Here is a 16049-nt window from a genome sequence, read left to right on the forward strand (position 1 = left end):
TTAGCAGTTGATTAATTTTTGTGATAGGAAACCTTATTGTCTGTGATAATCTTTTCCCAGTTTTGTATTGTAATAGCTTGTTTTTGTTCTCCTACCGCTCGATAAGCCTTGCGTGACTGATCGTGAGTGACGCACACATCACGCAGCCTTTTAGGATCTATGCAAATCACATCGCAACGAGACGTTTTAAATTCTTGTCTGAAACCACCGTTTGCATTTTACAATGGCGATAGCTACTGGATTACCAATACTTTCAGTGGCGAATTTAATGCTGTTTGCAGGTAAGAATCGCATAGTAGATCAAATGCAACCGAATTATTCGCGTTTTTAGCGGATTTGCTCAAGATATAATTCGTCGCTCGCACAGACTGGTACGAACATGAGCAGAATTCTGATGATTGCATCTTTAAAAATAATGTTGAATTCATAGAATATTTACATTGTCGATGAATTGCTATCTGTTGAGGAGAAAAGGCAGTTTTAATACTGTACTGAAACTATGCGGGATTGCACCACTGTAATAAAACGGCACAATGGTGTCACTGTATTTATACTTTGTTTTCACTTCAAAGGCTTATAGGAAATTGATGATTTAAGATCGGAGGATTAAGGCTACTTACTTAAATATTAACTTTTTTTTAAGAATTTAGTTTTACTGCATTTAACCATCAATAGAAAAGTCGATTAACTAAGTCTCATGTAAGTACAATTCGTCGAGCGGCCGTTTGTCGAGCAATATCGTCGGAAGTGATAACAAACTGGGCTCTTAATTCATGACGGAAAGCTATGCTGTCACGCTGTCGCTTTTTCTAAATAAAACCGAAGTGTCGGTTTTCCATCAGAATCTCCGATGCTCTACAAAGCTCTTTATTGCATAAAGCTTCCTCCAACAGGACCTAAAGAAAAAAATTCCGCTGTCTACAGTATACTATGTGGTGAATCATTAGTACATTTTTTTGACACATATATTGCATGCTTTACAGGGTATGAATCTTAACAACGCCTGTTATGTATTCTTTTAAATAAAATTCATTTTATTTCCGTAGCTTTTGTTCGGATAAGCAAAACTCGTTTTTAAAAACACTTAAATTAAAAAAAAAAAATTTCACAGCTCTGTTTCCTTGATATTATATTTGTATCATCAACGGTTTCACTTGGGAAATTTCGGTAGCAACAATGGCCCTTTCAATCGCCAGTACGGAATCAAAGGAAATCTGAATCCCTAAGAGCCTAAGAAACACCACATGAGGGACTCAGGAATTCATGTTGTCTTAAAAAAAGAAAGTTGTACCTTTCTGAAGTTTGTATTATATCAAAAGTCCATTATGAGAAGATAAAACGACTAACATGTTTTGATAACATGTTTTGATACTCTGAATAACCCTAGGCTATTGTGATTCTTTTGTTTTCTTGGCTTTGTTAGAACCTGGTAGTCAAGTGCAACACAAAAGTTTTACCTATACCGGATTTTTCTATTGTTTACTCTAAAGACGGGGAGACAGAAAACGGCTTCAAATATTTGGTCGAAGAATGTGTTGGTTATTACAGAGGAACTAATAACTGACTTGTACGTAGCAATAGCTATGTGACAACCCTTTTTCTTTTTCCAGGAAAAGGAATCTTTTACGTTTTCCATTATCGGTTTGAGGAACAAGGAGAGTCACTATCAGTTTAATTTATTTGTTTTCATCTTGGTGTTTGTTTTCGTTTTTTTAAACAGCAAAGAAGTGCTCGCGCAGTACAAGGGAACTTGTAAACCAACGACAATGTCAACAATTCGCTTAGGTTTCTTAGGTTCGCGAGTGAATGCTCAGGACCGTGTGACAGACCAATTGTCTTTGAATCCCTTTGGAAATGGACCCACTCTTTAAATGTTTAGTCAGCTGGGACCAATTGAACGTTTCCTTGAAAACGACCTTACAAAACGTCCTTAGTGCTGTCATTTAATCAAGACCTACGGAAGTTTAATTTTCTGTGTTTACAAAGCATGTCTTTGATTGTATGACGTAGCAAATGATTACAGCTCATTGGTGCGTGTTCAGACGCGTTAACAATCAACTGAATTACGTCTAATTTTCACTTTGTACCTAACCTCGCCAGTCGTCGAGTTCTTTCAGTGTGCGTCTTAGTGTGATGCGAATATTGTAGAAAGGACAAACAAAGATGACGGGGAGAAGGAAGAGTTGATACGAACGCGAAACGGAATCGTTAGAACGATCTCTAAAGGCCTATTTACACGGCACGACTTTGTCGCATGCGACAAGCTTACGACAGGCCTACGACATGACTTAAGAGTCGTAAGCGAGTTGTAGGTTTGATTTACACGAAACAATTCGTGTCGTAAGCCTGTCGTAAGCTTGTCGCATGCGACAAAGTCGTACCGTGTAAATAGGCCCTAAGAGGTTCTTTGTTTTTTTCTTTCGGACCAGTAGACCGTGAAATCAGTGGCTGTCGATTATGTACTAGAAATCTACTTCTATCGCGGACGATTCTGGGCTAAAATGCAATTAGATCGTAGCCTTCATTCCATTTGTTTGTTTCATGCCAATGGCTCGTACCATCATAGCGTCATCTCTTTTTTTCCCTGCCATTAGATCTTCCGTCATTGATAACTATATACCATCAGATCGTTCCTCTATGCCATTAAATCATACTCCATGCCATTAGATCTTACCGCCCTGTCACTGGATCATAAGATCGTATCTTTATGCTTTTCGACTGCAACTGCATGCCACTGCAGATCGTTCCGCAATACCAGTTGTGGCATAGGGGAACGCCGGATCTAACGGCATACAGTTACGGTCTACGATCTAAGGGCATGGAGGAAAAATAAAATCGGCTATGATGGCAGGATCCATTGGCATGAAGCACACAGTATAATGGAATAAAGGCTACGTTCTTATTGCATTATAGTTCAGAACACCCCTCCTTCCCACATCCTAATTATCGTTCTTTGCGCTTGCCACTAAATTTCTCTTTCTCCACTCCGCTCTTTAGCGGGCAAGTCATGCCAATTTAGTTCTAGCGCGTATCTCTAATGTTGAACTGTTCCACAATTGTGCAGGTTAGCAGAATCTGTTTCTTTCGTTCTCTTTCCCATCCACGTGTAAGGGGGTGGATTTTTCTTTTATTCGGTTGTAGCCGATTGAGCGTTCCTGTTATTTGTGTTTTTTGGCTGTTTATTTTAACGCATTAGTAGTTAACAATAGTCAATGAAAAGATTCTCTGTTCCAGCTAAGTATCTGGGCCAGATCATTCAGTTTTTATGTCATCAAGAGTATAGATGTCTTTGTACGTGAGTTAAACGATCTTTCGTAAATAAAAAGAAAGCAAAATATTTAACGAGGACAAAATTCAGTCCACTCGTAAAGCCGTGAATTGTTTTGGTTTCACACTGTGCGCCACAGTCAGGATTACAATGATATTGTTGTTTGAGCAAGTGAACGTCGGAGCATTACGTGGTGGGTTGCTGTCCTCTGATTTGAAGTTTATTGAAAAGATGAACCATTATAGCCAAGCAGTGGGCTGAGCTAACTCGTTTCAAATCCACCTCTGCTTCAACACAGAGAAATTCTCTCGTACCGATTGTTGCTTCTATTTACAAATCCTTTCATTTAACTGCAGGTCTTGTTGCGTCAGCGTCCGGTACCGATGCTTTGAAGGCGACTTTTAGCATGGGTGGAATTAAGGGTGATGTAACCTTCTCTCAATCTCAAGGACAGTCTTCCTCAGTAGTTATGGTCAACTTAACAGGCGTCTCTGTGATATTAAAATGGAGCATACAACAATTACCTATGATCTATAATGGAAATGCGAACTTGAGCTGTAACGCAGGGGTAGTAGGGGATGTGTTTGACCCAAAGATGGCCAAGAAGTCTGCTGACTACGCGACCAACTGCCAACCGAACAGTGGTTTAAAATTTGAATCATGCGCAGTCGGAGATTTATCAATAATGCTCGGAGACCTGAACAGCACTAACCAAGAAGATAATTTTTCATACCCGAAGTTGATGATTCCAATCAGTGGTCCACATAGTGTCATAGGTAAGACCTTGGTCCTGTACGATGGTGACATGCCCAAAGCATGCGCCCTGATTGCTCCGACCCAGCCGATGAAAACATTCGTAGCTGTTTTCAAGGGTCCTGTTTCAGGCTTTGTGTACTTCAGACAAGTTGACGAGAACTCGGATACTTCTGTGTTTGTCGATCTCTTCTTTGTCAACGATGCCACTTCTAATAAAGACTTTTGGTGGCAAATTAACCAGGGCGTGGTTAGTCACGATGCTAACGATCCATCTACTTACTGCAAGAATGTCGGAGAAATGTTTAACCCAAAAAACGTGAACGATCCCAGCTGTAATAAATCTATGCATGGTAATTGCGCCATCGGTGATATGACGTCCAAACATGGAAAAATCGAAGTTTCATTAGCAACCAAAATGCAGTCATCTAAAAAAGCGGCATTCACCGATATTAACCTTCCCTTAAGTGGCAATGACTCCGTCCTGGGCGAAACGCTGCTGCTGTTTCTAAGTGACCCAAAACAGGCCATTGCCTGTGCGAAGATTGTACACTTAGAGCCGAAAACATTGAAAGTTTCGTTCGTTGGAAGGACTCAAGAAGGTGTAGATGGCCATTTCACGTTTAAGCAGTCCTCCCCTTTTGATGCTACAACAGCAGAGATCAAACTGACTGGGCTCAATAAAAAGGCTCAAGGGTACCACATACACGCCTACCCAAGCCCGTCGTATATGGACTTATTGCCAAATGAGTCCTGCACCGGACTTGTTGCTGGAGATCACTGGAATCCCTACAATGTCGATATTAAAACCAGTCCTCCTGCAGGCACAGGTAAATATTCCCCTGTTTTACTTTATTTTGTTCAACTACAGTAATTAAAGTTTTTGCGTGAGTCAATTTCATCCGGATAACAAGTGTGAAACAGTTGCGAAAAGCAAAAATGGTAGTTTTCAAAGAGAAACTTGACCAATCACTTATATGAAAACCAGCATAGACAAATGTTCTTTATAAAATTCACATAAACATCCAATTTCGATCTGAAACTTACCAAATACAATATAGCTTTCGGCTTCCTAACTTGCCTCTTCCAGTACCGCGCAGCAAATGTTTTGAGCAGAGGAGCTAAAGACGAAATCATACGCTTCAGCCAACAAGGCTGGGGACGGGGGCATGCTTAGCAGGCAAGTTTTTTACAAAAAGGGGGGAGGACTAAAGCCCCTCATAGCCTCTCCCTCCGCGCGGTCCCAGATTGTTCATGTCTATTCAACATTGCACAGTAATAAACCATACGAAAAACTTAATAAAATCCCGAAAAATTAAAAAAGTGTAAAAAGTCAATTCCTCGTTGTAGTACAACGAGGAAATGTTTCATTGTCGTCTTTATAAACTGATTGTCGTTTGTGATAAAGGACTGGAGGAACCATAGAATTTGCATTACGTGATTTAACCGCCCTACTAGCTACTGCTGCTGATCAGTTTCCTTATTTCCCTCAGGAACAGACGATGAGTACGAAGTTGGTGACTTAAGTGGAAAGTATGGGACCTTTTTAAACCTCTCTGCAGTTAGCAAAACGATCGTGGACTATAATCTTCCTATGTTTGGCAGAAACAGCATCCAGGGACGCTCTTTGGTCATTCACAAACTGAAGATTCAGGACAATAATATGCGCTGGGTCTGCAATAATCTCTTGCCAGTGGTAGATGAAGGCATCACCTACCGCATGAAAGCCATCGCGAATATCAGTGGACCATCAGTAAAGGGAATGGTTGTATTGGCAAGTAGTGATAGTACTTCTATAAACAGGATCAGTTCAATAACAGTTCTTCAAATTTTGGACCGAAGTAAACGTGGTGATTGCTGTACATTCAGTCACACTTTTTTCTGGTTGTGATCAATTCTCTTTCTTTTTCTAGGATCAGTACTTTTCCAGCTCACCAGATGTGGCTGAGGTCGAATCAACAATTTACATAAACATCAAACACAGCCAAAATTCTGACTTAAAAAAAACGGTAACGTTATTTACGACTGATTATATCAAAAGGGCCAGCCCGGACGTTCAAAATAGATATATGTTGGCGATGTGTCTTCTACATGAAAATAGCTTTTCATTTGTTTCGGCTCCAAAGGCTACTTTACAGCGCAATGCTCATATTTTGAGAGCTCTAAGATACATTTGTTTAAATTTGATACTTTTGATATGGTTATAGTGGACCATAGTATTGCGCAAGTAACTTAACATTACTCTTAATTTCATCCAACAGAGTGGCCACCTGTGGGGAGTACATAAAAATCCTGTAGACGGAGATGCAAGTTACACCAACGTTAACGAGAGATGCATGAGTTTGGAAGGGAAATTTAATCCATACGCAGTGAAAATTCAGGTAAAATTCACTCGGCTAGTCCGTGAAACAACATCGTAGGAACTTTATTTCGCAAGTGCGCTCAGATAGAAAGCCTGCCATATGTTCATCTTCTTAGTCTCCTCATGCAGGGATGTTAAGGATGAAGAATATCATGAAATATAACAGACAATCTTAAAAAAGCTAAAATGAATATTTTAAGGTGCACAACCTGGAACGTAACTCTTACGTTTTAGCTTTGACGTGACTCTTACGTTTTTTTTTTTGTTGTTTTGCTGCCTTTGATTGCCTTTTTTTGCTTTATTACAAATATCCAGGGAGACTACTCGTCCACCTGTGGTCCAACTAACATGCTGCGCTGTGAATCCGGAGACTTATCTGGTAAACACGACCCTCTCGAAGTGGGCGGCGGCCGCGTATTTTTCAACGATGTCAATCTTCCGTTATTTGGCAGTAACTCCGGTAATAATCATGGTGTTTTTCACAATTGTGGTTTGTTCTCTTTGGCTTGTAACTGCTCTAGATATACCGCTTGTAGCACCTCACTGTCAAATGGACCCTTCTGAAGTTTGATTCTAGAAAAGTAATCCTCGCTTCGCATCGTGATTAAAGGCAAACTTTGCTGGTGTTTCTCAAGCACATCAAATATGGTAAAACGCGATTAACTTGCGGTATATTGCTTTCAGTAAAGAGCTGTGTTGGCAGGCATAATAACGATAGGTTTCTTGGCAATGAGAGCGCGTGAAATACCTCATTTATATTGTAAAGAGGGATATACCAAAGTTTGAAATAGCTGGATCAGCCGTGGATATTCCCAGAGAAGATACCTCTCTACAGCATTTTGTTCTTTTAAGTTTTATGTTCTCTTACAAGGAAGCAGTGAAATTAGTTTGTTTCGTAAGACAGGTTTAATCGGTTTGATTAACAATGCCACTCGACAGAGCAGAAACGTAAAAAATTGTCAGTTCAAACTGAAAACGAGTGTAGTTTCCTCCACGACGTTCATCCTCTGATTACAAGCGTTAAAAGAAGCTGAACTAAAGTGGCCACTGGCTGACCAACGTTGACGAACATTTGTTTTTGTTTTAACAAGTTGCTGGGCGTGGCATAGCTGTGAATGCTAAAGATGGAGGGAGCGACCGACTTGGTTGCGCCAATCTCTTAGCGGACAGATCTCTATATAAAGAAAAATTCCTTTTTGCGAAAGAGTCTGACTTTTCCAGGTGAGAAGAACTTCTATCTCAGGCGCAAAATTACGATTAACTATTTATCTGAGGTCCTTTTCAAAAAAGGCTAACCTAATCGTATGGTAACAATAATAGTAATAATAATAATAATAATAATAATAATAATAATAATAACAATGATAATAATGGTAGTATAATAACAATGATAACATTAATTGACCACTCCGCCATTGGCCTTTTCAGAGCCATACAAAAAAACTGAGAAAAAAACATATAAAGCAAACATAATGTTTAAAAATCCAAGGAGTTGAACTCGGAGCAACAGAGAAGATATCCAGTGAGTAGCATGGTGAGGGCTTGAAGCCAGGACCACCATTGTACGGCCCACTCAAGCCACCATCCACTCTAATGGAATAAATTGTACACTTTCCGAAAGCTGAGCTCTATGAAAAAGATCTAAAAGATGGGAAATTTTAAAACACGTGCTTTGTGTCAGGTGTGGACGGTCAACATTTTGACATCGGAGCTTTTAAAAAATGTCTGCGTCATGATAACTTCTCTTTGAAATTTTTAAGCGGGATGACAAGACCTTCGTTTCAAACGTTTCTTCCGCGGGTTGTCGAGGTATAGTGTCGACAGAAATCGTTTATCCGTTTTAAATTGAAGACGGAAAACTTTTCTTGTATTTGAAAAGAAAAGCTGTTTTCCATCTTTTCTGGCTTAGTTTAAATGGGACCTCACTATTCCGCTTTGGTGGTCAAAACGCTAATTAAATTAACTTTGTGAAACGAACGAGTATTATGTATACAGTATTTACAGTATCATTATAGTAACTGTCGGTCTGAGCTTTGATGCTATTATAAGGAATCGAGCCATAGTTGTTGAGAGTTGGCAGTTTCCTTTTTTCGTTATTAATTTTTTCTTTTATTTTTTTTCTTTCACTGACAGCTTCCATTTTGCTGATACCATCTCTAAAGCTTTGGGAATACCAAAGTGGCGCCTTTTCATGATTCGCACAGAGAAAGCCAATAGTTCCGGGTGCATGAAAGTCAAGTTTGCAATAATCGGCAATGGTACCTGAACCACACTCTTGTGACCTATAATGGAACGCGTTTGCCCAATCCTTAGGGAAGGGTCTTAATGGGGTTAACCGTTAGCCGTGAAAAGACCAAACAATTTAGCCAATAGGCGTAAAAATTGACAAATGTTAGCTGTTAGACGTAAAAAAAGCTAACCGTAAAAGGTTTCGTTTCACTCTAGGTTAACCAAACCCGTAAAATGATCACAATTTTAACCGTTAGCAGTAAAAGCCATCACCCCATTGAGACCTAATTGGAACCCAGTTTTAGTTAGACATACAACAGTCCTACTGATCAGACAAACTTGAACTTTCGACTTTGTGTTTAGCTTTAGACAAATTTTTAAACTTATCAACAGCTTTGGCAAGTAGCTTTAGCATTGAAGCATCATAATTCTTCTTTTCCTGATACGAAAAAGCTTTAGCAACCTCTAAGTAAGCGCTTATTGTTGAAAAACATCGCGTATAACGTTAATCTATACCTCGAGCAAGGCCAGGTGTAATTACTGTGCAGGACGCACTGGCATACCTCCTTCACTAGATATCTAAAGGTATTATTCGTTTTCACATTGAGACTTGAAAATATACAGTCGCTGTCGAAATTTTCGAAAGTGGTGATTTCAGATCAGTTGTGGTTGACTTCAACAGCGTCACGTGCACCCATTAGCCCCAGGAATCGTTGGGATTACCTCCAAACTTTCAGCCTGAGTTCACCCCTGCACCACTTTGAGGCACCTCCCAAGAGGTGGGGATGTATACATCCCTTGGTGCTCCGATTTCGCAGGGGAATGTTTGAATAATGCTAGGATTAAAAATATGCAAATCCACGAAGCATTTGTTGAAGAACCTTTTATGAAATTTTCATACAACCACCTAAGATATTTAACTAAAGATCTAATGGTCAACGGCAGTTTAAACGATCAATTGATCAAAGATTTAAGGATTGTTTTTACGTGCAACCAGTGGGACAAATTTACGTCAGTTTGTTGACGTCTGCTCCGAAATAGCTGAAGGTTTAGATAAGCAGTACGATTGACACTTGATTATTAGTGAATCCCTTTTGAGAATGATCGTTATTTTTTGGTATTTCTTTATAGCGACTCAAGTCAGCCAACCTGTCGCAAAATTTGACGATCTCAAGAAAAAAAATCCAGAAGCGTTCAAACCCTATACTCCAACCGAGGACTGTGGTGAGTATAAAAAGACGTAGAACACGCTATGTTTGTCAGCGAGGAGTTAACGCAGGTCATGACATCCTCTATTTCTCGTCTTCTGATAATGTCTCTGTTATTGTTTCAGATCCCTCGACTAGTGGAGCACTCGGTTATCACTCAAGCTTCGTACTGTCGATCATTATTGTGATGGTCTCTGCTTTCATGGGATGATTACGATTGACGCCAGTAATACTCGGATCATTAACCTCAAATACTCGTTGAAGCTTAGATCTCGGTGACAGCTTTTCACGATAGAGAGCTTAGTAGTTTAATTACAAATTATTTTTTGAAAGCAAATTCCTGCATGTTACCGAATTTTTTGTCCTCTTTGCTTTCTGACAAAATGGCCAAAGACAAGCAATTTTTGTGCAGCGTTAAGATATGGTTTAAAGACCACTGAATTTGCACCAGCTTTAAAACTCACAGAACTGTGATGAATGGAATGCGCCAATAACTAAATAAAATCATTATCACCGATCAGTAGCCTTGAAAGGAATTCTGAGTCTATAAAATGTAGTTGAACATGTCTATTTGGCCATCATCCCTTTTTTTGTGTCGCTGTTTGATATAAAAAAAAACGTACCTTTAACCTATACGGATGCAAAAACCGCCTATTGCTCAATGATCCTTTACACTGTTACATCAGTTTTCAAATTCTCCATTCTGTTCTCTATGAATTCCCTATGGTACTTACCAGGAGAATTAGGAGCAATCACGTGCTTCTTGAGTTTGTGATAATTTCCTCTATTCTCGTAACCTTAGTGTTTGATGTAGGGCTGATACTGTTGCGAGATGTAAGATTCTTGTCACTCCTTGGGTTTGAAGGAGTAAGGAAATCTCTGAAAGACGGCTGATGGATGCTCAACGCTTATGGCCGTTTTACAATGAAGCGTTAAGGTTCCTTTACTCATGCAAGTCAATGAATCAATTCATTTAATAAGTAACTTGGGGAGGGGAGGGGCAATCAGTTGTCGGCTGTGTAGATTCTCGAGGTCTAACTTTCACAGGAGAGGAGTAGTCGTCCTGGTAGTTTAAAAAAATTTAAGATATTTTTTTTTGCATTTATAATTCTCGGTAAATGCGTATCCCGCAGCTGAGGTGAAGGAACCTTTAGAAGATTAGGAGACACATATTAGGCTCAGACTGAGTGACAAGCAGTCATACTGGTTTACCAAATTTGGTCGTCCTAAATCATAATCATAATTACATAGAAGTCTAAAAGTAACCAAATGCAAAAACTTTCTCTTTTCTGATGATTGTACCTCTTTCTGTAACCATTTGCTGTCTGTGCACGTGTGTTATTCTTTCACGTATTTGTTATCACGTGAACTAATTTTATGCTTGGAACTACCATTCTTCCTTCTCATTGGGTCTTACGCATGTATTGTTGAAGTATTAATAGTACTCGTGAGAACCTGTCAGAACCGGCCAAATATTTCACTAAGAGAAGACTGTGTGGCAATTCTTCTCGACATAATAGACTCACCGGTTATCCTGATTTCCTTGCTGGTAAGTTAAAACGAATGATACAACTACAGTACATTTATTAGTCTTATCCTATCTGATACAGATTACGGATATAATTAAGGACATGTTAAATGGAGTGCTCAAAATTCATTATTATTTCGAGTACAACAAGCGTAACCCAATTTGTTTCTTGACTCGTAAGGCAATCAGCCAGAGTGCATCTTAGGCCCAACATAAATATGAATATCAGGGCGTGAAATTAATTTTCTGACAGCCACTTGGCTCCTAAATTCTTCAAAGTGGTAGCCAATTCAAGAAAAGTTGGTCGCCATTTTCAAAGACAAACAAAACCTCTTTTTTACGCTGTCATCGTTCTAGAAATTAAGTATAGGGGAAAAGATCATTAACGTGCTACAAAATGGACATTGGATGGATGATATGCAACGTTTAAGCTCACCTAAATCCAAGATGGCGTCTAGTTATCGATCGAGATGCATGTGCTGCATTTTGGAAACAAACTTAACAAGGAAGTTTGCCGCGGATATGTCTTTGCAAATCTTTTTAATTCACTAGATCTCTTAGTAAGGTTATGATGAAACATTCTAGTCGCCAATTTGGCGACTAATTTTCAGGATTTGGTCGCCAAAGTGAAAAATTTAGTCGCATTGGCGCCTGTATTGGGCGCAACTTCACGCCCTGAATATAAAAGGGCTAAATGACAAACATTTGATTGCATCTCGGTCAGGAAAATCTCAAAGGAGTGACATGAAGAGCTTTGGCCCCCCCAAAAAAATTCGCAACATGCATCCTACGGAGGCGCTATATTTCTGTCATCAGTGTAGAGAATTACATTAACGGTTGCGGTCGGTGTGTCTATGCGGTTACTCAAACCTGTTGATTATAAGTTAAAGGTTCACCTAATAATTAATACTTCATCTATGCTCGAATTTTAATTACGAAAACACGATAAATCTTACATTGGCATCACTTGGCGCGATCTCACCATGGAGGCGGAAGTCTTCGATCGATCGGCTGAGCTTTCATTGGTTACGGGATCCAGTCTCGACCCCAAAAAGTACTGGTATGTGTGAACAAAAAGTTAGCAGATGGATTCGCGAGGTCTCAAAATATAATCCTGTTGTTGATGCGGTAAATCAAATCGCTCTCGACCGTACACTTTAGGCGGGAAATGCCTCCAGTCGAAAACTAACGGGAAATTGCAAAGATGTCCCTCAAGAATAGCCGAGCTTAACAACGGCATTCGGGAACTAATAGAGGATAATGATTATATAAGTTAACGGTGGATGCCTCAACTTTCAGTCGAAAGAAAGAGTCCAGACAAGGAGCGGTCTCGTGATATAAATTAATGTGAATTCAATTTTTCGTGCCCTCTTGGTTAGTGTATACCCGAGGGTTACTTTCAATCTCTCCTATACACTCTTGGGTAATGTATACCTGCAGGCCCCGGTTGTTCGAAAGCCGATTAAAGTAACCCTCGATTAGAGGTTAATCGACGATTAAATTTCTTATCCCAAGGATAGCTAATCTAGGTTTAAAATAACGTCCCTGAAAGCACATTTATCCCTTGATTAACTATCCCACGATTAAGCTGAGGTTAAACCAGTCAAACCGGTTATTAAGAGCTACGCGGCTACGCGCGAAAAAAAAATTGGAGGGAAAAAATGGCGGAAAGGGAGAGTGCACATGGAAGTGGAAACCAAACGAAAGACAGAAAAAGAAAGCATAATTTTTCAGTTTATGAGATTGAAGTCATCACCGATAATGTCAAAAAAAATCTCGATTTAATCCAATCCAAATTAACGAATGCTGTGACCAACAAAAAGAAACAAATGCTATGGGAAGAAATAACCCAAGCGGTAAATGCGGTCGGAACAGCCAAGCGAACAGTCACGGAGGTAAAAGACAAGTGGAAAAATCTCCATAGCATCGCCAAGAAAGAATTTGCAGAATTCAAGAGGGAGACCAAGATAACTGGAGGTGGTCGGGCTCCAAAGTCGCCGAGTGTTGCCAGCAAAGAGATTATTGAGGCGCTTGAGGACACGCCGGCGTTCAGCGGTTTGATTGGCTTTGAGACAGGTTTGTAAACAATTCTCTATTGTTTCTAGGTTACCAAAAATTTTAAAATTGTAGACAGTCAACCGGCCATGTTGTTTCGGCGGGGTTTTCAGCTTATCAATCGCTTTCCCGTCTTTGAGCATACGAAATGTTCGGACACAAGGGAGGAAAAGATAAGTTTGCATGTTTTTTTTTCCAATATCCGTAACTGTATAAATCAAGTTTTACCTTGTTTAGTTTATTATCCCGTCACATTTCATGAGTGTACTTCACTAAGCGAAGGCTGCTACGGAGAACTCCAAACCGGTTTTCTGCTTTTGCGGCATTTATAGGGTTGCATTCGATTAAACCCTGTTTAAGCTGAATATAGACGAACGCTCATGACGGACTGTCAGTAATTTAGCAGACATATATATAAATTTCAGCTTCACTTGATTTAATTCATATGTCGAAGATTGCATAGCTCCGTCATTTTGGAAAGCGATCTGAGGAGTGAGACAAAAACCTTTGATTTCGAAGAATGTCTTGGATACGGTTTATAATTTGGTTAAAATTCGTTTTGCCAAAGACAAAGTGCTCCTACTGTTTCTTTATTTATCTTGTACTAAGGAGTGTTCTTCAAATATTTACGATCGGCTATTTACATGTATAAATAACTAATTTTTATTATTTCGTTTTGACGCAACTTTGTTTATGTTTGTGATTGACGAAATAATTTGTTGTTGTACCTGTTATCATGTCCTATTTTTTCGATCACTAAACTGTGGTACGGTTCTCGTTGTCGATTCACTCTGATTCCCCTTTATCTGTCTAAAATAAGCTTAACTTTTGGTACATGATTTACAGATTTTATAACCATTTTCGTGAATGATTTCACTGAGTTAAGTCTACCAGTACACAAATTCATTTTATGAAATTGAATAATTTATTTTTTACATGTTTAAGCCTCAGATTCCTTGCGGGAGAGATGCTCCTTCTGTTATTTCATTTATGTGATGCATAAAACTAAATTCACACTTTTTGAGCCTGAGTGAAACCTTAATTGTGCTTGAAATATTTTGTAGGAGAAGATGCTCATTTACCAGCAGAGTCTGCAAAGACTGTGTTTGAAGAAGACTGTCTGAGCCTTAATGAAGACATGCATTCTTCACCAGCCAAGGCTGATGAACAGAGGAAGCCTTCAAAAAGGATAAGTAATGGCGATGTTTTAAAAATGCAGTACGAATGCCTGTGTACTCAGAAGGAAATGTTGAATCTTAAAAAACAAAAATTGAAAATGCAAATTCATCTTCTGGAGCAACAGGTCAATGCAAACCAAACCTTTGCAACTGCATTAAATGCAAATTTTGTAGTTCCCAACACCGATTCATTTTAAAGGAGGAATAGTGTAATAAGTCTTCTTAAAGAAATATTTTGGGCAAATGTTGTTCTCATATAATTTATTATAAAACATACACAATGTATTTTGTTCTCAAAATTGATTTTGACATAATAAAACAGATTCTTGAGTCAAACTTATTATAATGTGTTTTTTTCTACCAGAAACCCCTTAAATGTATATATGAATTTTTTATATTTCATGGGAAGTTAAATTAAGAGCAAAACTGATTGCATAAGGCAGAAATACAAAAATTAAAAATTGTCAGAAAAAGGTGTTGCAGATGTGGTCTCGGATGACCTTGCCATCCTCTGGACCCCGGAAGCAAACAAGATTAGGTTGATCATCAGCCTCAGCATAGCCATCCAAAGGTTCCTTTCTCAGAATTGCAATGTTATGTAAAACTGCACATGCTCCAATAATGATGGACACTTTTTCTGGCTTCATTCTGATCTCAGAATGAAGCAGATGGAACCTTCGCTTCCACCAGCCAAAGGCTTGTTCTATTGCCACTCTTGTTCTTTTGTGGGCACTGTTGAACTCTTGCTGCTTGTCAGTGACTGGATTCAGGTAAGGGGTCATCAGGTACGGCTTGCAAGGGTAACCACTGTCACCCAACAGTAAACCATCTTCCAGGGACTGGTGTTGGATATTAAGTTGTTGGCCAATTCTTGAATCCCTAAATATGAAGCTGTCATGGGTGCTGCCTGGCCATCGTGCTACAATGTTGGTAAACATGCCTAAAATAAAACAGCAAAGAAGTTATGTGACCAGTTCTCAGAATCTCATCTCAGTTTATAACAATAATGTACTGCAAAGAGAAACAACAATAATTGTGTCTGTGATGAACTGGGGTAACTGATACAAATATTTAGTTTACTTGGAAAACCTTTTCATTGTTTAATTTTTTTTTTTAAATTTGGGAGACTGCATCATTTTGAAATCCTTGCTGATTGTTGCACTCTGTTGGTCATTAGCTGAGCAATATATTCACAAATATCCCACATTATTTCTTGCTTTTTTCCCTTGTTTTTTACTTTTTTATACTGTCACTAAAATATTGGTGTGATAATTTTGGTAAATTTTCTGTATGTGTGTCTGCAAACCAAACTCCACCTATACCATTTGACTCAAAAAATATTAAAAAAAAAAAATTTTTATCACTACTCCCATTTCCTGAATATGTGAAACTGCAATCTAGTAACTCCCAACAATGCAACCCCATAGCAGCTGGTGTGCTAGAAATCTCAATCTAAAACCTTCTATAA

General features: G+C 39.0%; 2 protein-coding genes across 2 annotated transcripts; both read left to right on the forward strand.

Moving 5' to 3' along the window:
- The first annotated feature begins 87 nt into the window (after positions 1 to 87).
- On the forward strand, positions 88 to 10340 carry LOC149050177 (uncharacterized). Its single transcript, XM_089196117.1, has 10 exons — positions 88 to 281; positions 3625 to 4851; positions 5515 to 5795; positions 5935 to 6030; positions 6283 to 6402; positions 6699 to 6843; positions 7475 to 7604; positions 8517 to 8641; positions 9744 to 9836; positions 9946 to 10340. Exons 1-10 carry the CDS (start codon positions 224 to 226, stop codon positions 10029 to 10031), a joined length of 2361 nt encoding a protein of 786 aa, XP_089052243.1. The 5' UTR covers positions 88 to 223; the 3' UTR covers positions 10032 to 10340.
- Positions 10341 to 12791: 2451 nt separating this feature from the next.
- On the forward strand, positions 12792 to 15937 carry LOC149050178 (uncharacterized). Its single transcript, XM_089195610.1, has 2 exons — positions 12792 to 13424; positions 14468 to 15937. The coding sequence occupies exons 1-2, from the start codon at positions 13010 to 13012 to the stop codon at positions 14776 to 14778; spliced, it is 726 nt and encodes a 241-aa protein (XP_089051736.1). The 5' UTR covers positions 12792 to 13009; the 3' UTR covers positions 14779 to 15937.
- The last annotated feature ends 112 nt before the right edge of the window (positions 15938 to 16049 follow it).

This window comes from Pocillopora damicornis, chromosome 2 (genome assembly GCF_964200805.1).
Source record: "Pocillopora damicornis chromosome 2, jaPocDami1.2, whole genome shotgun sequence".
Taxonomy (NCBI): domain Eukaryota; kingdom Metazoa; phylum Cnidaria; class Anthozoa; order Scleractinia; family Pocilloporidae; genus Pocillopora; species Pocillopora damicornis.

Bases quoted from the DNA above. Each gene is read 5' to 3' on its own strand.
- LOC149050178 (XM_089195610.1), top strand. From the start codon at position 13,010: ATGGCGGAAAGGGAGAGTGCACATGGAAGTGGAAACCAAACGAAAGAC. The intron at 13,425-14,467 runs GTTTGTAAACAA...AATATTTTGTAG, and splicing joins TTTGATTGGCTTTGAGACAG to GAGAAGATGCTCATTTACCA.
- LOC149050177 (XM_089196117.1), top strand. From the start codon at position 224: ATGGCGATAGCTACTGGATTACCAATACTTTCAGTGGCGAATTTAATG. The intron at 5,796-5,934 runs GCAAGTAGTGAT...TTCTTTTTCTAG, and splicing joins TAAAGGGAATGGTTGTATTG to GATCAGTACTTTTCCAGCTC. The intron at 9,837-9,945 runs GTGAGTATAAAA...TTATTGTTTCAG, and splicing joins TACTCCAACCGAGGACTGTG to ATCCCTCGACTAGTGGAGCA.